General features: G+C 46.4%; 1 protein-coding gene across 4 annotated transcripts in view; it reads right to left on the reverse strand.

Moving 5' to 3' along the window:
• Positions 1 to 281: 281 nt before the first annotated feature.
• Positions 282 to 26,551, reverse strand: part of CBFB (core-binding factor subunit beta) — a 304,252-nt gene continuing 277,982 nt past the window's right edge. For 2 of the 4 annotated variants that reach the window (XM_069640155.1, XM_069640170.1), the window contains exon 6: positions 282 to 1,631. In XM_069640155.1, the coding sequence (XP_069496256.1) occupies positions 1,563 to 1,631 (69 nt within the window). In that variant the 3' untranslated portion in view covers positions 282 to 1,562. Of the gene's footprint in view, positions 1,649 to 26,551 lie in introns of all 4 variants that reach the window. The other 2 variants (XM_069640181.1, XM_069640164.1) reach the window with 1 other exon arrangement.

The following is a 26,551-nucleotide window of genomic DNA, read 5'->3' on the forward strand; positions in this document are numbered from 1 at the left end:
GCTCTAGGGACAAGTTAGGTGCAGTATTCCATTAACTAGGGCTCTGAATGCTTCCAGGCCACACTTGTATTTGCGTCACAAACACCATAACGTAACATTTTTGACTCTCACAGCAGAGTCATCCACTCACTGCTTGACCTCATTAAGGAAAAGGTGTTGCGCCATCGTGCAAGGAAAGACAAGTTTCCTCGGGCTATACACCTTGCAAGCTGCAGAGGACTTTACCAACAAGACATGAAGTTCCCTGGTGAGTTCACAATCTCTTACCCTACTCAATGACCTTAAAGCACATGCGTCGTTTATTTTGCTAATCACAGCTCGCAACTGACCAGCCTTCGACAATGTCTACATTTAGGTCTAGAACCAGTGATTTGCATACATCAATTTCTGTTTTGATCCCGCTTACAATCCATTCGGCACAATGCTTTTCAATGTCACGTGGATGGGTGACTCTCTAGAAGTCCAAAAGCGAGATTTCCAACTTTCCCAGTAGGTGAGACAGTTCCGGAAACTCGATCCATTGGTGTCAATACCAGGCGCTTCACCCTTTCCACAATGCTTGTGCCTTACAATCTCATCACTCAAAGGCTTTCAGACCCTACCCAAAATAAGACCTCCACGCCTCGGTGGACCTTCCTTCCCACACACCTGTGGCGGAGCACGGCCCGCCGAATGCGGGTGGTCCAGTTGACGCTCTGTGTCCTCTGCTCACATCCAACTTTGGCCTTCCCGATCATTCATGAAAAAGAGGTGAGCATGTATGGTTTTGCAATTCATTCGCAGGAAACAGTGACCAACAATCCTTTCACAAATATTGAAGAGGAATTCCCTGGCGACACAGACTTTGACTTCAGGTAGTGTCACCTCTTCCATTGCAGTTGTTTAGGCGTTGAAGCAAAGAGGCTGGGTGGTACAGAGCCTTTGTGAGGAGGAACCGCAACGTCATCACACATGTACCCGCGCCGTGGTTCTATGCTAGCGATACTCGCTCGGACATGTACTTCAAAAATATTGAGGTTTTCACATCTCCTGCAGATTTGGAATCTGTGAAAAAGAAACCCCAAAGGAAGGACACAGTACCCACATTACACACACAGTATCTAAAATAAGGCAAAAGTACAAGAATCGCAGAAAAGATGAAAAAGTCCAATACAAAAAATCAGAATCCTAAGAACTTTAGAACATAGAGGCTTCAAAGTAGTGGAAGCACTCGCTCAGTCTCATCTGACAAACATTTGGCCTGTTTGGTTTTTTGTCACACAACCACACATTTCCCTCTGACAGTGCCAACAAGATATGCTTGCATAGAAAAACATATATATATATATTTTAAAAAATGCACACAGATTGACTATTGTCTACATGCTTAAAATTGGAAAGGTGGGCCTTGTCACATGAACATAGTGCAAAACGGTGGCAGTTCGTGGTGAGGTTGCGACTGCCGCAAGTCAAGGCACAGGTGCACCCAGCTATCACAGTTTCTGGTCTTTCTTTCATTGTCTTCCTCCAAGTACATGCGTTGCATCTGGAAGGACTCCCGGCACAACTGCGCCTGGTTTTGATCAACGTAGCTTGAGGTCGTCCCCACTTCCAAGGTTCGAGCCCGGACTAGGGTCTTGTTGTCTTCTTCCCTGCATCATCAAAAGGACTGTTTAGGGTTAGAATATGAGATTGCAGAGTGAAAATTTGCACATTTATAGTCAGGAAATTGTTTATTCTTATTTTTTACAGAGTACCAAAGTTCTTGGTTATCTAAGGAATACAAACAACAAAGGAAGAATACATATTCAAAACAATCAGACTATTCCTTTAGCGAGGGACACTTTCATGGGATGTGAATGAGACAGGACTCAGTGGGATGGTGGATCTTATGTCTTGTTACAGATCATAATGGAAGAAATGACTAACATGAACATTGCAGCAATGTGTCTATATGTTTGCGAAGCAATCACAAGAGAAGAGCACTATAAAGGATATTGACTATCCAGAGGTAGGTAAGCAGATGACAAGTGCAGGGTTTCATAGATTCTAGTACACCTTTAGTTACAATGGCTCTCTAGCCTTCCAAAGTGTCCCATCACCCCAAACTTACACCTCAACATATTTTGAAATGTGGCATCCCCTCCACCTTCTGTAGTACATTAGAGTACTGTTATCAAATTATGGCCCAAAGGCAAGGCTCTCAGGAAATGGAGTTAATGCCCATGTGAGCCAAAGGTGGTCTGGGTGCCATCTTTTAGCAGTAGATGGTGACTGTAGCTCAGGAGGGGATTCAGGGGAAAAGGCTGTGTTATGCAGTTTAGCCTAGTCCAAGTACTCACTTCCTCGCAGTACCAAAGCCATCAACTGTGAGACTTCCAGCAAGACACCAGCTGCCTGACAAGGGGGACGTTGGCACTGTAATGGAGAACCTGCTGCAGACTGAGGCCCACCTCATTGGACATTTCTTTAATCCTATGCTGCTTATCTGTCTACAGGCGATGGGCAGTCGTGAATGTATGGGAAGGAGAGGCTGTTCCATATGAGGGAGCCAGCTGAGGAAAGCGAAAGATCTCCTGCTCTCCATTTAGCAAAACGCCTTACACACAGAGAGCTCGAGCCAGAGGAGTGTGGTGGTCTAGAGAGGGAGTATTTAGTAAGAAAAAGTTGAAGATAGTGTGGTCCCTGGGTCCAGACTGCCTTGTGGATGATGCAGAGGGATTTGAATTTAATCTGTGCAGCAACCAGGAGCCAGTGAAGACGTTTTAGTGCAGGAGAGATGCAGTCCCTGGGTTTAAGGCTTAAGGCCAAGGATAAGTCTTGCTGCCTTATTCTGGATTAGTTGGAGGGGTTGCAGAGTGGAAGATGGTAGATTCAGGGGGAGGCTATTGCAATAGTCAAGCCCAGAGAGAACCAGGGATTGGGTCACATTGGGCCTCTGGGGGAAAGTGAGAAAAGGGAGAATTCCTTTGAGAAGGAAGAGCTGAATGTGGGATTTCTTGGCAATGTCCTGAGTGTCCCAATGGGAAGGATCTCAGTTTTACAGGCGTTGAGGCAGAGATCATTGGCGGTGCACCAGGACTGGATGGCAGATAGGCAGTCAGGGATGATGGAGGGTGCAAGAGGGTCAGCAGTGATTTTGAAAAAGAGCTGTGTGTCATCTGCATAACACTAGAAGTTGGAAGCGAAGGAGGAGATGAGGCGTGAAAGCAGAGCAAGTGAATTATATGTTACTTCTAGTGTTATAATTATTTAGAATGTATACATATTAGATTTTCACGCATGTAGAAAGATACAATATTAAAACTGCAAATGCAACAAAAACACAAATCCATACAATGGAGTGCTTTTCTCCACTGTTAGTTGTTACACATGCATTCTAAGTAGCAGGGACATTCTTGTCGGAAAAAAGAATTAGTTACCTGGTAATAAGGTCGTACGAGCAGGGCAAGGTTTACAGTCTTGCAAGGGAACAGATGTTATCTTGCTTTTTCTATTAAAACCTTTAGAGGGGGGTTAGTCATTTGTTTGGTGGTATGAAACATGAGGCCAGAGGTCAGGGTCCGACAGTATGTGTTTTCCAGATCAGGCTGCATAAATTAGAAGGTCTTTTTTTAAGGAGGCAGGAGTCTACAGAATGGAGATCACAATCTGTAGTTCAACAAAAATCCTGTTTATGCAGACCTTCCTCTATTTGCCAAGATGTGTCGGCAGGACCATGTGCAATCACACTTAAAGTTAAAGTTCTTAGGACAGTTATTTCTAGCAATGAATTATGTTTTCAATACTAACGTTCAACCATGCACCAACACCATGACCCACTACGGACAAGTCCCAAGAAGAGGTGTGTTTTGAATATGATCTGAAGATAATAATGAAGACCAGCCTGACCAATGAAAATGGGAAAAATGGGAAAAGATGGGATTTCTTTGAAGAGGTTCTGTCCAGTCAGATTTGGGGGTGGGTTGTAGTAAAGTATCTGAAAGTGTTTTAAATTGTTGCAAAAGGTATATAAACTGCCAACTGATGTTGTATTGTTGAGACTTGGGTTAGTTTGGTCCTGCAACACCACCTAACCGCTCCCCAGAGCTTTTGTACAATACATTTTCTTTATGTATAATCGTGTACTCGCTTCTTAAGTGGTGGGCCTGTTTTTGGTTAAGATGATTAAAGGCCAAGCCCCACAGGACCACCCTGCAGAACAAAATGGGAGACAGGCATTCAGCTACAGAGCTCTCAGCACACACACCAGGCTTAGAACACTGATTAACTAAATGGGCTTCACCTGTTCCCATTGGTGTCCCAAGAACAGGCATTGATTTGGAAATCTGGGGCATTTGTTTTTTAAGCTGTTTCTTTGTTATTAGGCAGTGCCTTTTCGAATATGTAAATGTTTAAGTAATATGCAAATATTTAAGTCATTGGAGTTGTGATGGAACGTTTTCTTCTGAAAACTCACACATAGCACCAGTTACCTACCAAATTCCTTATTGGTCAATGAAAGCGGGCACGAATAAAACTCCCTTCTAAACCTTATTTTACAGCTATGATATCTGCTTGTTTGATACGCAAAAAAAAAAGAAAGTCTCATTATATCTGGTTATTCAAATTCAAACATCACACTCACCTCATGTGATTACTTACTGCATCTCCTGTTCACTTGCAAAGTCTATTCATAACCTATGATCAAATATGTATAAATATACAATATGTAAATGCTTAACCCACTTGTACCTTCCCTGTAACCAAGTTCCCCTCAAATAACAGCGCCACGATGCCCAAGGCTGTGTGTGCGCTATACAAATGTACAGATAAAATAAAATGAGTTATACACCCTTGTCATATTTAGCTCACATTATGACAAATACATATTAGCCAAACCTGCAATACATCTGCAGATCGTGAAGCAGAATAGAATGAAGGCATGCCTGCCTGCGGCAACTGCAATGGGCTAATGACACATCATGTGGCGTATCCCCATTACTATTAAGGGTTTGCCTTCAATGGAGGCAGTGAAGAATGCATCTTGTATGCCCAGCACAGGTACTCAACCCACCACACTATGTAACCGAGCATTTAACTGAAAAGCAGTGGATTCATGTGAAGTGTCTGAATTCCTCCAGGGACCGGTTTGTGGTGATAATTAAAGCCGACACACGGTTCGCTAGAGCAACGTTCATAGCGGGCAATGTAGAAAATAGCAGCTAACTGGGTCCCTTCTCAAAAGTAGCCACTTCCATAACAACACAGAGTTTGCGGCCTCGCTGTATGCGGATGCACGCCTGCATATAAACCCCAGCGACCGAGCACGACTCCTCACCGAGCCAAAGCAATTCACGGGCATTGGCACGGTTGCACGGCACGGACCAGTGCTGTCCCCACCTGAAATCAATGAGAACTTAATGAATTCAGTGCTTTCGCAGCGCCAGACTCGAGGGCCGTCCTGGGCAAGCATTGCTGCATGCCTGCTTCTCTTGCCTCCTCAACACTCGGCGTCACTCTCGGCACTGGTCGACTCGCCCTACCCCGAACCCCGGCCTGTGCTGTAGTGCACTGCTCTGCACGGGGAGAAAGCAGCCATTCAGCACAGAGGGCGCATGCGATTTACTTCCCGGTCAGATTGGTGCCGTGCCCCTCAATTGTAGCATCTGTCTGGGGTCAGTGGTTTTCAGGACTTCTCGGCAATCAGTGCCTATCAAGATGTCTCAGCGGTCATTGGGCACTGCCACCTCTACATATGTTGCAGTATTGAGGGTCAATGCCTGGCAGTACATTTGCAGGACCAATGTTTATCCTGGTCCTGCATGTGGAATGAAGATGAGCATGTCTCTGAAACCACACCCCGCTGCTATGCGATCAGTTTTAGTGGAGAGCGGCAAAGCTGCCTGAGCAATGGATAGTCAAAGCCCGGCTACCATTTCTTAGCAGTACATGGTTAGACTCTATAGATATTAGAAATGGACAAGGGCCAACGATCAATAGTGCCCTTGAATAGAAACTAGCAACAGGGTACCTTTAAAAAAGGACTGTACCTGTAAAATCGATGATGGGAAGTGTTGATGACACACTGTCAGCCATGACACCCTCTGGCCATGTAACTTATCTGCAATGCATCATTCCTCCTGCCGGCAGGGGCGCCCCCCTCCCTTGTCATTATTAAACACACTATTGTGTGGATGCTGTGGCCAGTAATGAAGCCAAAATAGGAGGCACACTTCATTTTATTTTTTATTACGAAGAAGGTCCAGAGTGATCTCATTCCTTCACAGCATGCAGTTTAGAACATCCCCTGGTTCTGCAACACTGTGGAGCTCATTTGATAAGACATGCAATTTGATGGAGGAACCTAGCATATTTGCTCTCAGGCGTAGCCAAGTCCTGTTACCATCTCTGATGCTGAATTTCTTTTGGTTTCTTTGAGGCACATCGGATGCAATGAGACTGGCCTAAAGAGTGGACTACAGCTGAAACTCCCTTGCCAAGCGAGGTGGCAGAGCTGAGCTGAGCTGTGGGAATGCGTGATGCCTCAGGCTGCCCAGGCCAGTTCAGGCCCCTGCTGAGAATGTACACAGCGACGACGCTGCTGGTTCAAATCCCAAGGCCAGAGGCTGCCTGCGGCTACCTCGTAGATGTGACACAGAAAGCCTTTCGCAGGCTTCCTTTCTCCTGTTCTCCGAAATTGACCTTTTTGTTATTATACGTGCTCATACGTACTGTTTCATGGGTCGAGAATGGATTTAGCCACTCCATTTGTTTATAAAGATGAGCCAGGCCTGGCAGGGGCAGAGCAGTGAGAAGCCCTCCCATGCACTGATGTGTTTGCATTACAGCCCATTTCTCTCTACATCTGGTCTCCTATGCATTATTTGTGCCTGAATGCCAGGAGTGTGCCATGGGGGAGCAGGACAAGCCTTTAGTAGGTCCCCACCACCACATTTTCAACATTTGCACTGCAGGGTGCAAATGTAAAGGGCAAAAGGTGGCGTCCAAGTGTGCACGCCGCCTTTTGCCCTTCACCTATACACTCTGTAGTACAAATGAAGTAAACACTGCCTCTCATGCCTGGCAGCATTTACTTTTAATTGTAAGCACCACTTGCCATGCTTCCAAGGCAAGCAGCACTCACAATAACAATTAAACACTGTTCGACGTACTTGGTTTCCAGCCGGCTTGAAAATCTCAGGCTGGCGTGAAAACAAGTTGTTTTTCAAGGTGGAGGGCAAACGGCCTTCCAAAACAATTAACATTTCTTGTAGCCTGAATGGAGGCTTAAGGCAGGCGTAACTTATAACTGATGCCTATCTTTCGCACTTCCATTCATGCTACGGGGACCGAATGGATGCTTTAACACAGGCATAACTTATGCCTATCTTTAGCGCCCCCATTCATGCTACGGGGACCGATCGGAGGCGTTAAGACAGGCGTACCTTATGACTATTTTTATCGCCTCCGTTCATGCTACGGGGACCGAATGGAGGCGTAAAGACAGGCGTAACTTATGCCTATCTTTAGCTCCTCTGTTCATGATACGGGGACCTCCAACCAGCGTCAAATGCACTCACATAAATGAACATTCTCTGCTGCTTCTTCTGCCACATGGACAGAGAGCTGGTGATCCGCGTAGCGTGTGCAACCAGTAGACTAATCAGCAGCTGCACCTGCTTACAGGCTCACTGGCAGAATTCTGGATGCACTGTTGCTCTGAAAGAACGGCAGAGGCATGGACGAGGGCATGGCATCAGGGATATGAGCAGGAGGACCCTTGATGGGAGCTTCAAAGCATACAGGCATAGACAAACATCTGAATTTAAGAGGAGCTAGTAGTATCTATTTTTTTCCACCAAATTCACATTTCCCCTCTACACTCCATAGAATACAAACTTGTTTCTTCTTTTCCTGTCCTCACTTGTATTCAAACTATTCTTCGCTTAAAATTAAGGTTCTGTTTCAGTTGTACTAATACTGCCTGGGCAAGAGACCCTTGTGGTCTTGAAAGCTAGCAGTCATAAATATGGAGTTAGACTAATAAAGGTATAATTGCTGCAAAATACTGTTTAAAAAATATTTTTTTGAATAAAAAAACAAACAATAACGTACAAAGTTTGGCTGGCTAACACGGTATTCCCGCCTCTCCGCTATCAAGTAGCCATGGCGAGGTCCACCAGTTGGTGAAGTAGGATTTTTCTTGTGGCGAGATGTGCTTCCAAGGAATAGCTTGCTTTGTGAGTGTTGCAACTCCAGCAGATCCAACCAATGTTATCTAGTTTGCTGTGCATTCTGGGATATGTACTCCTGCAGTCATGAAGCCACGGGTTGGATGCTTCCATGAAAGGGGTTCTTGGACGAGGCTCAGAACTGCAAGCACAGGACTCTGCTGTCTAGGGAGCTGCCCGGGTGCACAGAGCATGGCTGTTCCGGAACACCAAAGGGAGTGCGTTGAATATGCATATCGCATCTGAAGGAGTTCAATCTGTTGCCCAGATGTGGTTTTTAGGTCAATTGCAGCTGGGATGTAGAATCGATGTGGGATTTTGATTAATGTTTGAGAGAGGAGTCGTGCTCTAGTACCCGTGTGCTCGATTATGGATCTCCCGACACTAATCACAGCTGCACTTCAGAGATGCTTTGACAGCAGACAAATTAATTAGATTAAAAAAGTACATAAGGAATGAGGTGCTGTTGGCACGACTTATTTCCCTTGCCAGGTTTCACTGTATTGTGATACGAATTATGCAAATTAAGATAAGCTGCCATGTATATTTGTTTTTGTTGATATGCTGCACGCAGAAGATATCTACACGCAGTGCTCAGTTACCTGGAAAGAAGGCTCTCCACATTAGAACCAGCAAACTCCAAGTCTCGAGCTAGGGGCTGTGATCTATCGGCAGGCCTGATATCTGCCAGGAGTTCAGGCCCCTACCGGCAGATGATTTCCGGATTCACACGTGATTGCGGCATCCCCATCCCAAGGTGCCCCTCCCTGGGAATGGGGATATACCGGCGTCTCCCCCACCCATCACCCGTAATATCCCAGTAATACCAGGATATCGGGCATCGCAGATGGTACGAAAGTCCCCCGGTATCCTGCCAGAATTACCGGCGGGATCCCGGGGGACTTGTAATGAGCCCCATAGGAACACTTGTACAGGCGCATTGTAAATGACTCATATGTTTGAAAGGGACCCCTGACCTTACTGGCAGACAGTGTAGCCTCGAGATGTGATTTCATCTAAGTGTGCTGCAGACTATCCTGGCTGCTACATTTTGTATTACCTCGTGGTGATGAAGGCATGTGTTTGCCCTGCATCCAGGTAAAGGGAGGTGCAATAGTCAAGCTTTGCCCTTATGATGGATCGAGCAATAGTCCCACAACCGACCTTTAAAGTTTGGTGGACTAGGAGCGTGTACATCTTCATCCTTCTAAATCCTTTATCCCTGACATCCTTTGCCTCTAGAGCAGGGGTCTGCAGCCTGCAACATGCAACGCACACCCTAAGCAGCCTCACCAGCACCACCACAACATGCACCCAGCACAGCCTGTAACAGGCAACGCACACCCTAAGCAGCCTCACCAGCACAACATGAGCCCAGCACAGCTTGCAACATGCAACGCACATCCTAAGCAGCCTCACCAGCACCACCAGAACATGCACCCAGCAGAGCCTGCAACAGGCAACGCACACCCTAAGCCGCCTCACCAGCACCAGCACAACATGCACCCAGCACAGCCTGTAACAGGCAACGCACACCCTAAGCAGCCTCACCAGCACAACATGAGCCCAGCACAGCTTGCAACATGCAACGCACATCCTAAGCAGCCTCACCAGCACCACCAGAACATGCACCCAGCACAGCCTGCAACAGGCACCGCACACCCTAAGCCGCCTCACCAGCACCACCAGAACATGCACCCAGCACAGCCTGCAACAGGCAACGCACACCCTAAGCCGCCTCACCAGCACCAGCACAACATGCACCCAGCACAGCCTGCAACAGGCAACGCACACCCTAAGCAGCCTCACAAGCACAACATGACAACATGCACCCAGCACAGCCTGCAACAGGCAACGCACACCCTAAGCAGCCTCACCAGCACAACATGCGCCCAGCACAGCCTTCAACAGGCAACGCACACCCTAAGCAGCCTCACCAGCACAACATGCGCCCAGCACAGCCTGCAACAGGCAACGCACACCCCAAGCAACCTTCCCAGCAGTAGCACCAGCACAACATGCGCCCAGCACAGCCTGCAATAGGGAGCACACACCTAAAGCAGCCTCACCAGCACATCACGCACCTAAATAGCCCGGCATGCCTGAGCTTACAATCTGCACTGCCCATATGTGCCACTATATCCCAACCTGCACCAAAACCGCCTAACCTCCTTGCTAGCATGGTCAACAACCAAGCCACACCGTGCCCAGGGAAAATCACAACATCCACTCCGCCATGACGTCAACCAGCCTCTCCCTTACCAGCCCTCACCAGCCCAGCGGTGCAGATCCAAGACCAATCCATGTGCACTTCGTGAACGCATTACGCACCTGGCTCTATGCTCTGCCCCACTCACTAACTACACACGGGGGTCATTCCGAGTTTGGAGGCAGCCATGGTGCTATTAGCACCATGGCTGCCTCCAAACCCGGGTCAGGATCTAGTGTTTCTGAATGGGGACTTACCGGGTCATTCCAACCTTGGAGGACTCGGTAAGTCCCCATTCAGAAAACCATTCCCCATTCCCATTTGAGCCCCTATAGGGCTCAAGGGGAATGGGGAAGGAGCTAATAGCTCCATGGTCCCTTAACGGGTCCCGCTAAGGACGGCTGGTCAGACCAGCCGTTCCTGGTGGGACCCGCTAAGGCACCTCGGAATGTGGCGGTAGGGGGTTAACGGCACCGACATCCTTACCGGTGCCGTTAACCCCCTACCACCATCCTCGGAATGAGGCCCAGTCTCCCACAAGCAGACAGCACAATGCCCACCGCAAATATCATATGGCTCACCAGCCTTGATCTCACCCCTTGTCTTCCCCACCATACACAACCGCACAGGCCAACACCACCCAGGTCAGAGCAGTGCCACTCACGCCTCCCCCACTCCAATGTGCCCTTCTCAACACCAGGTCCCTGGTAGTACACGCTCATGACATCCTCGATCTAATCACCTCTAATAACCTTGACATCCTCACACTGTCAGAAACCTGGCTCATGCCTTGCGCCGGCCCTGCACTCCCCATAGCAGTCCCCAGTGGCTATGCTATAATACGCTGCAACAGGACTGAGGAAAAAGGAGGTGGTGTAGCCCTGATTTACAAGGACACTATTCCTCTATACTCCATCAGTGCAACCCCACTAACAAATTGCGAAGCCATATCCGCCAAAGTAAAACGCTCCGCGAACACCACCATCACCCGCCACCTAATCTACCATCCTCCAGGCCCGCTCGTCACATTCGACAAAGACCTCTCCCAACTCATCCTATCCAGCCTTAAGCCTACCACCCAACTCCTAATTTTGGGTGATCTTTACCTTGAGTACAACGACCCCTTAGTATAAGCAGCCACCCCATTGTCCAGCTCCATGGTAGCCTTAGACTGCACCCAGCCAGTCACCAACCACACTCACTCCCATGACCTAGACTGGATTTTGGATGCCCATGGTCAGACCACCATACCATCTCCTTTACCATGGCATGCCCAAGCCAACACAGAACACCCTGCGCCACACCTACCACCTTACGCATGCCTCTTCTGATCCGCAGCACCCGCAACCTGACCAGTGCCCGGATCATCCCACTCCTTAGGCAGCCCCTTCCCCCATCTACGATACCCCCTACTACACTAGTACACGCAGCAACACTGTAGACCTCGTGGCCACCCTCAAAGCCCAGAAAGCTAAAAAGCTAAAAAAAAAAAACATCTAAACTCCTGGGACACCACGGAGCTCAGGGACACCCGTGCAAATAAAAGAGCAGCCACTGCTGCCTGGCACAAATAACCCACTCCTGCCATTAAAGCCCACTTTGCCAAGACCTCCCTCCCCTACAGACAAAATATTCACACTGCCAAAGCTGCTGACTTCAATATCAGAATCGCAAAAGCTGCCCCCATCTACCATCATTGAAGGCAACTCATGATGTAACACCATCCAAAAGAAACTTACAAACAAAATTGCACTACTGCAAGCTAAGATCAAAACCAAGCTATCTAGCATACTGCCATCCCCCACCCAACACTTTACCGGATGGGGAACCTAGAAACATACTTCCCTTCAAATTTCATCTCATCTGTGTGTCCTCTCTCAGCAACATCATTGAAGGCCTCAAACCGTCTCGATGCAAAGGAGACAACTGCTCAGCTTCCATCGTAAAAGAATGTGCCGAACCTCTTCTCCCACTTATTGTCACCATTATCAACTCCTTCAACACAGGCACAGAACCATCTGGCCTCAAAGAATCATGGATGTCCCCTGTGATACAATAAAACGGTCCTTGACCCTGCTATTCCCACTACCTACCGACCTATCGCTACTGTCCCATCCCTTCTGAAAATCATTGTTAGGGTCGCCCTAAGCACGGAACCGAAACAGCTCTTCTGGATCTCAAGCTTGACAAAAGCTAACAACATAGGCAACCTCTGCCTCCTCCTACTCCCCGACTTCTGCGCTGCCTTTGACCTCAATCACCAAACACTCTGCCACCACCTTACTTCTTCAGCTCACTTCTCTTTATACGCTGCCAACCGGATTGCCACATTCCTAGCTGACAGAACCTTGCGTGTCTTCACCGGCGAAGTCTCCACGTATCCAACACCAATGACCTGAGGAGTTCCACAAGGCTCCTGCATGCCTCCCACACTATACAATATTTACACCAAGCCACTATTTGACCACCTTGACTCGTAGGGCATCTCATACACCAACTACGCTGATGACACGCAAATCATTGTCCCCCTCACCGGCAACCACACACAAGACTCCCTTAGAGTAAATACAATATCCGAGATCATACAATCATGGATGGCTACTCACAGCTCTGTTTCAATGATAAAACAGAGCATTTCCTCATTGACTCCCCGACTCACCTAGCTAAACCACACGAATCATACAAAGCCTTCACCATCGATGGTCACACCATTCCTGTTGCCAAATTAATGAAAGCGCTTGATGTTTACCTCGACTTCTCTCTAAACATGACTCGACATGTGAATCACATTGCCTCCACATCTGGATACACTACCAAGCTTATCACTGCCAGCAAACCCTTCTTGTCCGCTCAGAACAAGCTTAAAGTTGCATGAGCCCTTGTCTGCTCAAAACTAGACTACTGCAACTCACTGCTCTGCGGCACCTCTGCCAAAAACCTGCGACAACTTCAAACTATTCAGAACAATGCATTGCGAGTGGCCCTAGACATTGGGAAGTGTGACCACATCACTTAGGCGAGAAAAGCCACCGACTGGCTCCCGGTCAAGGACAGAATCTTCATCAAGATACTCTTCATCACTCATCGCTGTCTGACCAAAACCCCACCTTACCTTGCTCAAAAACTCAAAAAACACACCCTGGAAAGACCGTTCAGAACTCCCTACAAACATTTCCCAATCACCCCGAGATTCAACCTCCAGCGGTCGGGGGGTAGCAGCTTCCTGGGACGTGCCTCCATTCTCTGGATTGACCTTGCCCGCCACCTTCGAGATGAACCGTCCTACAACAGCTTCAGGAAGAAGCTCAAAACCCACCTCTTTGATTGACATTTCCTCCACTTCCACCGCTGCATTCACTCCACCTTTGAGATGAACCGTCCTACAACAGCTTCAGGAAGAAGCTCAAAACCCACCTCTTTGATTGACATTTCCTCCACTTCCACCGCTGCATTCACTCCACCTTCGAGATGAACCGTCCTACAACAGCTTCAGGAAGAAGCTCAAAAACCACCTCTTTGATTGACATTTCCTCCACTTCCACCGCTGCATTCACTCCACCTTCGAGATGAACCGCCCTACAACAGCTTCAGGAAGAAGCTCAAAACCCACCTCTTTAACTGACATTTCCTCCACTTCCACCGCTGCATTCACTCCACCTTCGAGATGAACCGTCCTACAACAGCTTCAGGAAGAAGCTCAAAACCCACCTCTTTAACTGACATTTCCTCCACTTCCACCGCTGCATTCACTCTATCTGCTTACGTTTGCTGCTGACTGTAACCAGCGCCTAGATGCCCACGGGCTTGGTGCGCTTTCATAAATGCGCAAATAAATAAATAAACATGTCCAGTTGAGAAAAGCTAAGCAAATTCAACTGGTTAAATAGCGACTCGACCAATATGTGCTGTTAGGGGCTACCAATGAGTGTCAAGTTGCAACTGGAATTACCTGGATCCTTGTCATTAGCAAGTGAGCAGATATTCCGAACACACCATGTACCCGGTAGAAACAATTCTTACCTGAGCAAGTGGAAATTTCTGATGACACAGGTCCACAGCACAAAAGCAGGCATGAAAACCTATTTTGGCTTTGTGCATTAAAATGTTGCCACAAAACAGGTTGAAAGAAAATGCACGATTAAGTGTTCAGCCATAGGATGGGGTGCTATTTTTCCCAAACAAGCACCAATGGTTTTGGGAATGCCACATTGTCCAGGGTGGCAAACAGGTTTGCACTGGCAGCGCAGCTAGGAGTTCCAAAGGGGGCGATCCATGGTTTCCCCAGCGTGGTAATCCAAAGCAGACTGTAAGACCAGAAAAGCTTTCGCAAGCGCTGCAGTGGTGGGTTTCCTACTGGGCCAAGGTAAGTATTCGGGCAGGAAGCGGGGCGTGAAATCGCCAAGAACGAATTTGAAAGAAAAGAAAATCTCAGGGAAACTCAGCAGCGGCCAGACTCGATACCGCGGCAGATGTGAGTTCCAAAGGCAGGGCTTTAAGGTTTAAGTGATCTGATGGGGGCCGTACTTAGGCTTGACTCAGGGGAACTATCCTGAGTGTGAAGGGAACTGGTGGAATCTTCTCTCCTGACCCAAGGCCGGGGGTGTGTTTGCCTGTGTAGCTTTCCAAAGCCCAAAGCTCATTCTGGATCCTGGACTATATGCAGACTCACACAGACAAAAGCAACGACACAAACGGATTGCGCTTCAAAGCTTGCTGGCCTGTACCTGACCTTGAAACTACACGCCTTTGCTGCACTGATGGAATCTGCTTTCTCACAGGCTTTGAAGGCTAGCAGGCTTACCATGGCACCTTGACTGTTGGCTGGCATCCACACCTATTTGACATGCCATGGCCCTCATTACGAGTTTGGAGGCAGCCATGGTGCTATTAGCACCATGGCTGCCTCCAAACCGGGCTCCAATATCGGGTTCTGGTAATTCCTCCTTGCAGGAACCATTCTGCATTCCCATTTGAGCCCCCATAGGGCTCAATGGGAATGGGGAGGGAGGTAATAACGGGCAGATTACATCTGGCCCGTTATTACCTCCCTCTTTCCCTCGCGGGACCCGGAAAGGACGCCTGGTTTTACCAGGTGTCTGATCCGGGTCCCGCAAAGGGAACCTCGTAATCGGCGCTCCCGTAATGAAGGGTGCCGGTCCCGTACCGGCCCCCTTCATTACGGGAGCACCAGGGTCTTAATGATGCCCCATGTGTCCCTTTGGTTGGTGGCAATCATGCCTTCTGGCTGGCCTCTTATTAGTAAAGCAGTTGGGAACTTTAACCCTGGAACACAATATATTCATGTTCGCTCTGTGCAGTTAAGTGGGCACTGTGCAATGCACCCGTCCCTTGCAAAGGGGCATCCAGGGGACACTCCTTGATGGGGCGCCAGGCAGGCCAGGCACCATCCTTGGGTAACCTAACTGCACCTGGGTAGCCATCGTTCAACTACACCAGCACTTGCTAATGAACATCTTCTACATGGACGCAATTACCCTCTAGCTGCCACACGAGCACGATGGCTGGCGGTAAAACGCCATGGCGCTATAATGCAGAGAAACCTTGACTCCCATTGAAATACTGGGGAGGTTGCAAGATTTGAACGAGAATGGCGGTCCAGGGCCAATCCAGCCTGTTAGCAATTTCATTGCTCATAGGGTCCGATCATTTGCCCAGGAATCCATATGTTTTGTTACATACGTGCTCTGCTTCCATTCAAGCTCCACACCAGCTATGAAGCATGGTGGTGCGCCTGCTTACAGATCTGGTACAGTTGTACGACTACCTAATGCCAATCGACAGAGACTGCTGACATGCCAAGCTAAGCTCAGGCCTAAAGGCGTCGATAATGCGCCGATTCTCCGTTTCTGGCTGAGCTCACAGAACGTTTGGCACATTGTTAAAGACACAAAAGCAGCTGAAAGGACAAATACACACTTGAAGCTAAAACAAGCTAGCACTCCAAGTCACTCTGTCGGTCTCAAGCACCCTAACATCTTGTTCTGCTCTTCTCCAGACGCATGGGTTTGCAACCTTTGGCTCGGCAGATGTTTTGAACTACAACTCCCATCAGCCCGTGAGTTTGTAGATATTAAGTGAAGATCTTTGCCCTGAATTGAAAGAGGATTTCACTCTTCAAATGTGTGCATGGAGTGCGTAAATTGAGTAAATGATGTTGGGGAATGTTCAGATCTCTCCTCAAAACGAATACAAGGTTTGCATGGCAGGCAGCGTTTACTTTTAATTGGGAGTGGCGTTTGCCATGCTTGCATGTTGTGCAGTGTTTCATTTTATTTGTCAACGCTGCTTGCCATGCGTACATGGTAAGCAGTGTTCACAGTTACAAGTGGCCGCTGCCCGGCATGCAAGCATGTCAGAAAGTGTTTAATTGTAAATGGTCAGCCTGCTTTATGCTGGTGCATAAGGCAGGCGGACCCCATAGGCATCTCTAGCATTTGCCCCAGCATGAAAATCCACACGGGTGCAAATGCATGGCGGAGAGGAAGTGAGGCAGCGGAAACGCAAGTTGCATTCCGCCCCTCCTCTTGACCATACACATCCTGGAAAATGAGCCGTGACACGAATGAATGGTGTAAAGGCCTTGCAAGGCTTTTACGTCATTCATTTGCGTTAAGTGCTCATTGAAAATGAGCTCCATAGCCTCAACAGCACATACCCGTCTTTGTCCCCGGTTTCGTAAGATAATTCTTTGGTGGACCCGGGTTGTTTGGTTTTACAAATGCTATGAAATCCATTGCATGGTTTCACAAATCAAGTCACCTGGACGATGCAATAATAGCACAGCAATGCCTGCAAGGGAGGTATACTCCTACACTGACTAAGCGGAGACGCAACTCAAAATGAAGTGGGCCCCCCTGGAAAATGTGTCTAAGATTCCCAATGCTTGGAAACATACACAGGACTTGGGCCAACCTGCGACTCTAAATAGTGTGACTCCTGCTACTCGGCTGCAACAATCTAAAAGGCCAAAGGCCAGGGGCAAATTGAGGGCCCTCAGGCAGTAAGCAATGAACAACAAACTGTCTGACCTTCAGGTCCTTACCCTACAACAAAAGCTTAATTTTGGCAAGAGGTTACCCACATTTTAGTTATTCATTTCTGAAAAGGAAACACTAACGATGAACCATGGTTGAGATTGTGCAAAAGGCCAATTTTCAGCAGCAGATCAAAAGTCCCAAGCCCCTCGCCCTCCTCACCTTGACAGTTCAGCTAGAGAAATGTGCCAGGCAGACTTATTTGTCATTAGCAGCTGGCACGGGGAACCAGCCAATCATGTGGCTAGAAACGTGGGCTGAAACCTACAATCTCAGCCCGCGCTCCAAGCCACTGGACTGCAGGTTCCCCCGGCCGGCATCTACCCGCCACCCTCCGTCCCCTTATTTCATTTTTTTCCATTTCTAACCCACCTTCCCAACCCCACTTACCCGTTTGTTGCTGTGGCGCAGGCCGCTGCAACTGCTTCCCAGTTTATACGACCGCTATGGAAAGGGAAGAGGGGCTCTCTTTCCATGGTGGCCATTTTAGCACAGTATTTTCAGTCACTGAATGGGACGCACGAGGCGCGCCCCGTTCAATGACTGAAAATACTTTTCTTTTTGCACCCCGGGTTACGGCTTTGGTAACCCGAGATGCTAGCGGCATTAAATCCCTGTTCCAAGGGCTGAATGAAACGGGGGTTGGGAGTAACAGCACGAGCGTGGCCTGCATGATGGCTGAACACCACATTCTGCGCATTTTATCATGAAGAACCAAAAATAACAAACTGCAAGCAGCTCACAAATTCATTCTCTGTGTTGGTTACACAAGGAGGGAGACCCCAGGAGTGTTTCTAGCTGTGTTTTTCCTGAATCCCCTATGCCGGGCCCAGATCTCTTTTCAGGGCCTTTAATACCAGTTTACTCTTACTCCCTATATGTTACAGCTTAAAAGTAGGTATTTCACTTTCATCAATGAAAAAACTCCCGACCTACTTAAATCCATTGCAGTTCATTGGTTACTATAAATTGGGCCAGATTCCAAACAATGTTAACCAACCAAAACCTTGCCAGCTGATGCTAAGGCTGAGTTCATCTCAGATACATAACATCATGCAAACAGACTTTTGATTACCCAAAAAACGGTTTGGCTATTGAAGTATGCCCTATCGCATATTGAAACAAAGTACACGCTTGATTCACGCATGAAATTTAGTCCGCCATTGCTACATATGTACGCTTTTGACATTATGTAAGCAGAGGTCAAAGATGGTGGAAAGTAAAGGGTTTCACGTTCCCTTAAGTTTCGGGGAAATCCGCCATTGTTCCACTACTCTTTTTTTTTACACTTTGACGCCCGTTTGTAAGGCTTCAAAACAAACACCTTAAATCTAAATTGGCGAGTAGAAAAGTAAGAATAAAGAATCTGTTTTATATGGGATAAGGCACCCCCTACCCTACATTATGAGGGTATTGCAAATCACTGAGGAGTTTCGTGACCAAATAAAGGAACAAAGAAGAAAGCGGAGTTCCTTGATATGATCACAGAACCCCAAGGTGACTTGCAATATCATTTCTATGTAGGGTAGGGGGTACTTATTCCTTATAATACATGGCCACACACTGTCATTGGCCCTCATTACCACCCAGGCGGAAAACCATGGTGCAAATAGCACCATGGTGCATGCCGGTAACTTACCGACTCCGCCATGGAGAAAGGGGGAATTACCACCCCATTACAAGGTTGGCGGGGCGGTAATTCCTCATGCCGCCATGGCCCTTCCCCATTCCCATTTTTGCCCCATAGGGCATAATGGGAATAGGGAAGGCGCTAATTACGGTACCGCAAATTGCGGTACCGTACTTAGCACCAAGGTCCCTTTGCGGGTCCCTACTTTAATGGCTGGTGTAGACCAGCCGTTAAGGTCGGGTCCCGCAAAGGGACCTCGTAATCAGGCGCTAATAGGTTAACGGCGCCACAGCCTTTTACGGCGCCGTTAACCCATTAGCGCCAGGGTCGTAATGAGGCCCATTGCCTTTAATGCCCTGCCTCTTGATTAATATAACTTAAGAGACCTTCCATTTGCTGGTCCTTATAATCAATATAGAATCTGTTTGGATTAAAAATATCAAAAATGCAGCTCCTAGCGTGTTTCAGAAAAAAAAGTTCAAACAGTGTAATAAAATGTATTGAAAAAAAGTTCATTTTGTGTTTTAAAATAAGTATTAACAAGCAGATTCTTGCTCACATGAGGTAAAGTCCACAGTGCACGCATTAAACATTCCACCATAAACAGTTCATTTAATGGCTGTAATGTGTCACAGAAAACTATTCTGCAAGCAAGGAATTTGAAAAGCTTGTCATGCCTTTAAGTGCTGCAGTGACAGCTGGAATACTCTCTGCTGGCTCAAGCTGCAGGCATTGTTGTGAGGCCACAACAGAAGTGTAATAACTGATTGCAGAGTGGTTGTCATGTCATGTTCATATCACAGGACAGTTGTGTTGTCACAACTAGCCTGCAATAAGAACATTATTTCCAGGCTTTTGTACAGATATTACAGACTGCCATGTTGTGTAGTTGGAATTAATAAGGAAATGTGGCCTGTGTTCTGTCATTCTCGGGGTAACTCCTCTGGCAGCAAATCGAGTCTTCATTGCAGAGGGAAGGCATTGGCGTCAGGCGAGGTTACACAGAGTGCAACCGAGGCGAGTGCAAACAGTGCAATGTCACAGCTGCTATTTCTAAGGAGAAGCTCTTGATAGGGCGCTGGGGGCTCTGTGAGGGTTACACTTTTGGAATGTTTACTTTCAATGAGATGCTGCCTTTGGGGACCTGTTTCCCGCCTTTTTACTAACCATAACATTTACTTTTGCTGGTGAGGTGTTACCGAGCTTCCCACCTTAATGAGGGTGAAACCTCACTAACGTTGACTGATGAGTGGAAAGGGGGCACCCACACGTGCCATTGCTGGTTGATCTTGAGCAAGGCCGTCTTCTGCCGGCAAAGGCTCTGCTTGATGTTTCACTGCTTTCCGTCATGACATTGCCGGGAGCTTTTGCCTGAAGCGGTGACATTATGAAAAATAATGCATATGTTTATATTCGCAGCAGCCGCTAATAGGGACTCCGGCGGGAATGCTCGATGGACCCCCACAAACCGAAAAAGGGGAATAGTTATATGGGGCATTTTTACTAATGTATCCAGTTTTTAGGAAATCAAAGTATTGTTCAGTAACTATTTCCTGAGAAATTGACACCTAATGACCCCATCATATGTTACACTTGTGGATGCCATCAGGATAATTTGTTACACTCAATGATAGAGTAGTCAGCCCCACTTTAAATCCAGCGTCTGTGAAATAATTTATTTATCATATGTTAAACGTAATAACTGATGCTGCCTTTGACATTCTGTTGTATCTGTCTGTCTTGGTCTGGATGGCATATTGGGTGCGTGACTGAGAGAGGGATGCTGTGGAGTGTTGGTGTCATTGTTCCATGTCGGTGTTCCTAGTCTGTCAGTTAGGGCAGTTACATCCGACCATCCTGGGTGTGGGATGCCCGGTTCTCTGGCTCCTCTGTACTTACCTACCTGGAATCCTCTATGTGTATCCTAGTCCACAACAAACCTACTTGTGACTACATACCTGAGTCAGCGTGTTTCCTGAACCACCAGACCTCTATTCCACACATTCTCATCTGAATGTGAAGCGGGGAAGGAGCAGCTCTGACATCACAAAGGCTTTCTCCTAGCAACTGCAGAATCTAAATGTTAGAAGTTCAAAACATGCACTTTTTAAACTAGTACAACCAAATTGTTATGGTCCAATTACAAAGCTTTATGGAGGCTCATGGTATCCTTGACACGTATCAATCTGGTTTGCTACCAGGGCATGGTACCAAAAGGGTGCTGTTGACTGTCTGGGATGATATCTTATCAACCGCTGATAAGGGGATTTCAACCTGCTGGTCATGCTTGACCTGCCGGCTGCTTTCTATACTGTCGACTTTGATATTATTATCTCAGCATTAGCTACGGTTGCACGATTATCAGAGGACTCACTGAAATGTTTGCCTCTTTTCTGTCTGATCGTTCTCAGCAAGTAAAGATGGGATTTTTTTCTTTCAGATTCACTTTTAGTTCAATGTGGAGCGGCACATTCGACCTCTCCTTAATATTAGTTCTCAATCTGACCTGAGCTATCACTCATACGCTGATGACACTCAAATCTATGTCAGATTACAAAAAACCTATGGATGCCATTGATCGAGTGTTAGCCGGTGCATATAAAGTTAAACATTAGATGTTGGAGTACAAACTCCAACTAAACCCTTCCAAGATGGATGTCATTGTTTTCGGCGCAAATAAGCAACTTACACATCTGTATCCATTCTTCTTCTGTCCGGCAATCTTTGACGTACCAACGGTTTTCACCTCCAAAGTAGAAAACCTTGAGTGTGTTTGGCAGGCAAATGTGAATAGTAACCTTCACGTGAGCGAAATGGTTAAATCTATTCACTTCCAACTGAGATTGCTAAGACCTCTTCTGCCTTTGATCTCATGAGACGACCGGCCTGCTGTTGTTGGAGCCTTGGTCAATTCTGAATTAAACTATTGTAACTCCCTCCTTATGGGCATACCTAAAAACCATGTACAATGCATTCAATGTTTCCAAAGCTCAGCCATTAGGCTACTCTTTGGCCTCCTCAAAGCTGCTCCGGTTTCAACATTTTGTAGAAGCTTGCACTGGCTGCCAGTTCAGCAATGCATCCTTTTTAAGACCCTCAGTTTGGTTTGTAAGGGCCTTCATGGGCTGGCCCACCATTACTTCTCTGCTAAAATCTCGACCTACCAACCAAAGCGCACTCTTTGGTCTGCAAATTAACATCTGCTTATGATTCCTACATCTAAATTTGTTCGGCGCAGCGATAGATGCTTTTCCATCTTTGGCCAATGAGCTTGCAACTCATACATCAGCCGACCTTCAATGAGAACACTTACATAACATTGAAGAGAAAAAAAAATTAAAACCTACCTTTTTCAATAATTATTTTGATTCACTATTTATCTCAGCTGCTTGCTCTTACCATTTGCGCCCAGATGCAGTGCTTTGGATATGTGCATAACGATTCAAAAATAACAATAATGATTACTCTCTGAAGCTCTCGAACCTTTTAACAAATGGGAAAATGTTTCAATTGTAGGTCCTATACAACTGGTCAAAACTATTATCCTGCTAAGGAAGGCTTTTATTCCATTTCCACACAGACCCCATCGCCACGCCCCCTCCCACGCACAATACAAACCCCCAAACAAAAGCCCCTGCTGTTTAAGGGAACGTTCAGTGCAACTCTCAACTTCTTCCTACACTTTTATTTTAAAACGAAACCATTCTGGAATGGTGTCTTTTTAAAATTAAAGTATAGGAACAATAAAACTTAAGTAGAGGAGCATCGCTCCCACCCACTTCGACCACTGCACCATATACAGGACTGCCCTTGACTAATCTGTGCTGTACTATGGCACGTTTGTGACTTACGTCCATGCTTGGGTAAAAGACAGCTGCTGATGACATGATTAAAGCCAATAGCGCATGCGTGGTTTGCTGCGCATGTGCAAAGCCAGCTGACATGCAAAGAAACCTGCATGGCATCACCTTTGCGCATGTGCAGCAAACCATACATTTTCTCTCAGTTTCAATGACATCATAGGCAGTCTTACTTTGCAGAAATGCGGGTGTGAAAAACAAGTCTGCAGCTTATAATACATTTTAATGCCGCGCTTTGTGTTCACAGTTTCAGGAGCCAAGTATTACAGGAAAAAGGGACAGAGGTCTATCTAATTTCATTTACGGATAAGACGGCTAGAATAAAGCAGGTGGGCCCTGTGGGTATTGGGACTGGGGCATAGTCCCTAGGCACAGCACACCTACCCTCTGTAGCAGCTAGGGAATGTATACCCTAAACAAAATATGTTGTATTTGTACTTTTGCATTTTTATTGTTCTTTATATAGCACCTTTATCCAAAGCGCTTTACATAAGAGATCAACAGAACATAAGAACAGTGGTGAAAAACATGGTTCTGGTACAACTGGTAACAATCAATCAGGGTACTGAAGCAGGTGAGTTTTTAGGGAGGAACGGAATAAGGAGTAAGAAGTAATAGAGCGAAGGGGCAGAGGGAGCAAGTTCCAGTGAAGAGGGGCGAGGAGCTGAAAATAGAAAAAGCGGGATTGCACGCAGGGAGGACGGGGAGCGGTCAGTCTAAAGAGATCTGAGGAGCAGAGAGAACAAGGGGGAGAGTAGAATGAAAGGAGAGATGCAAGATAGTCAGGGGCAAGTCTGTAGAGAGATTTGAACACTAGGCAAAGAACATTGTATTTAAGCTGAGAGTGGAAAGACAACCAACCAAGTGAGGCAAGAGAAGAAGAGATCGGGTCACGATAAGAGAGAAGACAAAGTGAGCGAATAGCCGAATGATAGATAGATTTAAGAGGAGCAAGACATGAGTGAGGAAGACCAAAGAAGGTGACAGAATAATATAAAAGTTGAGAAAACATTAACGAGCAGATAAGAATCTGCGAGATTTGGCAGCTATGGAGGAACATTTATATAGGAGACAAGGCAAAAATGGTTTGTTTGCAACGATATGGGGGAGATTTTTGGAACTGTATTGAATTAGATTTTGTAGGCAATGAGATGTGAACTGCGGATTAGGGTGGGTTTCGTTTCTATAGATACTATTGTTTTTGATGTTTCTGTGAATTTGTATATAATTTTGTAAATATGTTATTGCTTTTTAAAATTGATGTCTTCTTTCTCTACATTGAAAATAAAGTTTAAAAAAAAAAAGAATCTTTGAGGCATGGAAAGTGAGGAAGGAGGACCCTGAGAATGCTGTAGAGATGAAATCGACAGGCGCAGGATGTGAGAGAGATATGGTGAGCAAAGGAAAGGTTAGAATCGAAGTAGGGACCAAGATTGCAGGCAGTAGAGGAGATGGATAGGTTGGAAGAAGGAAAGGAGATACATGGGGGAGGGGACTGTGGTAAGAGAGTGCTTGCGGGAAAGAATAAGACTTCGGTCTATCCTGTGGGATGTTTTTATCCACGCATCCAAGCCATACCTCAAAACTGTGCAGTACTGACATGGAAAACATCATGATGGCCAGAGCTTCCCAGAAAATGCACAGGGAAGTGCATGAAGAATAGGCTGCCACCCATTTTGCCGATGTTATGGGCACAGAAGGACACTGCCTAAAACCACCATTGGACTACCCACACAGTAGTCTGAAACCATTGGGAATGGCAATGCTGATTGCCAAAAGCAAACCCATAACTGTTGGGAATTCATTTTCTTAAATCCCAAAAAGGGGTGCAATACCAGTACTCACCACTATCCAAAAGCCGGTGTTTTAAAACAACACCAGATTTTACTTTTTTGTAGAAAACTGAATAAATGAACCCAAAACATGCCAAAGAAAGACTTACTGAGAGGTGGATCCAATGTAAAGTTATATTCTGAAGTGACTTGAAGGTTTATAACAAGACTGGCTGAGCTGTGGATTTCAGCAGTTTAAGTAAATTTGGACTGAAAGACACTAAAAATCTAAATGTTTAAAAGAAATGAGTGACCTACTTTGAGTGTCACATAGGTTGCAATTGTTTAAATGTCATAGTTTTAAACTTAGAATCAGCATTCTAGCTGCATATGTAAACATTGTCTTGACTTAAACTGGGTAACAAAAAGTGACATTTTATCTGAAACCTGGCTTAAGGAACTGAATTCTGACTGGCAACTACCCCCATCAGGAGTGAAACTTGAGTCACAGCTGTGTTCCCAGGCCTATCTGCCTTTTGCTGGCCACACTAAGGATATGCCATCTCTCTGATAATTGAATTAAGGGGAGCCCCCACAGAATACAGGAGCTCTGAACAAAGCCCTGTCCTGACTCAGGCAAATGTTTTATTGGCGGGAGTCGTAAATGGAGCTTCCTCCTGGAAGGACAGGGGAGGAGCACTGCCTGTGAGAGCAAGCTGGCTTGGCAGAACTGGAAAAACCAGAAATTCAACCTTGTGCTGGGGGGAAACCACACCCCTTTGGGGCCAGAACATAACTCTAAAAAGATGAATAACTCATAGAGCGGACTTGTGAAAATTATTTAAATGATACCATAATTCTTGTGATTTTTCTGCCCACATTTTAAGACGTGTTAGGACCCGGTGGTATGTTCAGGGGGGTTTTAGCGGAAAAGAGGATATTACTCAAAATGTGTGCATGTGAAAAATCTGACACTTCATCAACTAATGTCCATACTCCTCGTGCACACGTGTGTAAATTTGGGTTAATGTCCGACATTGCAAAATCAGTTAAAAAGTGAAATATGTGCCATTTCTGAATGCAAGCCCCCAGGAAGAGCAGAGTTTGAACAGGGGATACCTCCTGTGATATGTGAAGGGTGCATGTAATTTTAAACAAATGTGTACCTGTGCAAATATGTTTTTTGAGCAAATATAGATTGTGTGTAAAGTTGACAGGGGTGGGTTCTCTGTATCATAAACAGACCTCATCATGATGACACTTCATTTCATTCCCCCAATCAAGTGGAAGCGGATGAAGTGGCCAATGACAAGTGGAGAGGGGTAGAGCCTAGTGATGCTGCACACACACCCATTTTAAAAACACATAAAAGCAGACAGACAGGACAGATAGGGACCTTCAAATCCATTTGCAGCTGGAAGCTCTGCCGGGAAAATCCATACTTTACCTCCCTCAACCTTCACAGAGCAGACATAGAGACTTCAAATCTATCAAATTTCCAGAACCAGAGAGAGAGCAGAGCTGACCCAGATCACTGTGAAGTGCAGAGACCAGAGTCCAGTCTAAAACCTGACCAGATCCGTGGCGAGGCCCATTTAATTCAAGAATATAGTGTGAGTACCTAGCAAGACTGTGCAGAACCAATCTCTTAGTTAAAATAATATAATTCAATCTATTTTAATCTAAGTAAAACTGCCTCCTAACTGTCACCTGTCATTTGTAAAGCTGTCACCTGTCATTTTCTAGTTGCAAGCTGCACTTGTCTTTTTGAACTTTAAAATTTCAAATCTGAAAAACGACCTTTATTTAATCGCTCATATCTCCGTGACCGTT

This window comes from Ambystoma mexicanum, chromosome 1q, assembly GCF_040938575.1.
Source record: "Ambystoma mexicanum isolate Mex_15411 chromosome 1q, UKY_AmexF1_1, whole genome shotgun sequence".
Classification (NCBI taxonomy): domain Eukaryota; kingdom Metazoa; phylum Chordata; class Amphibia; order Caudata; family Ambystomatidae; genus Ambystoma; species Ambystoma mexicanum.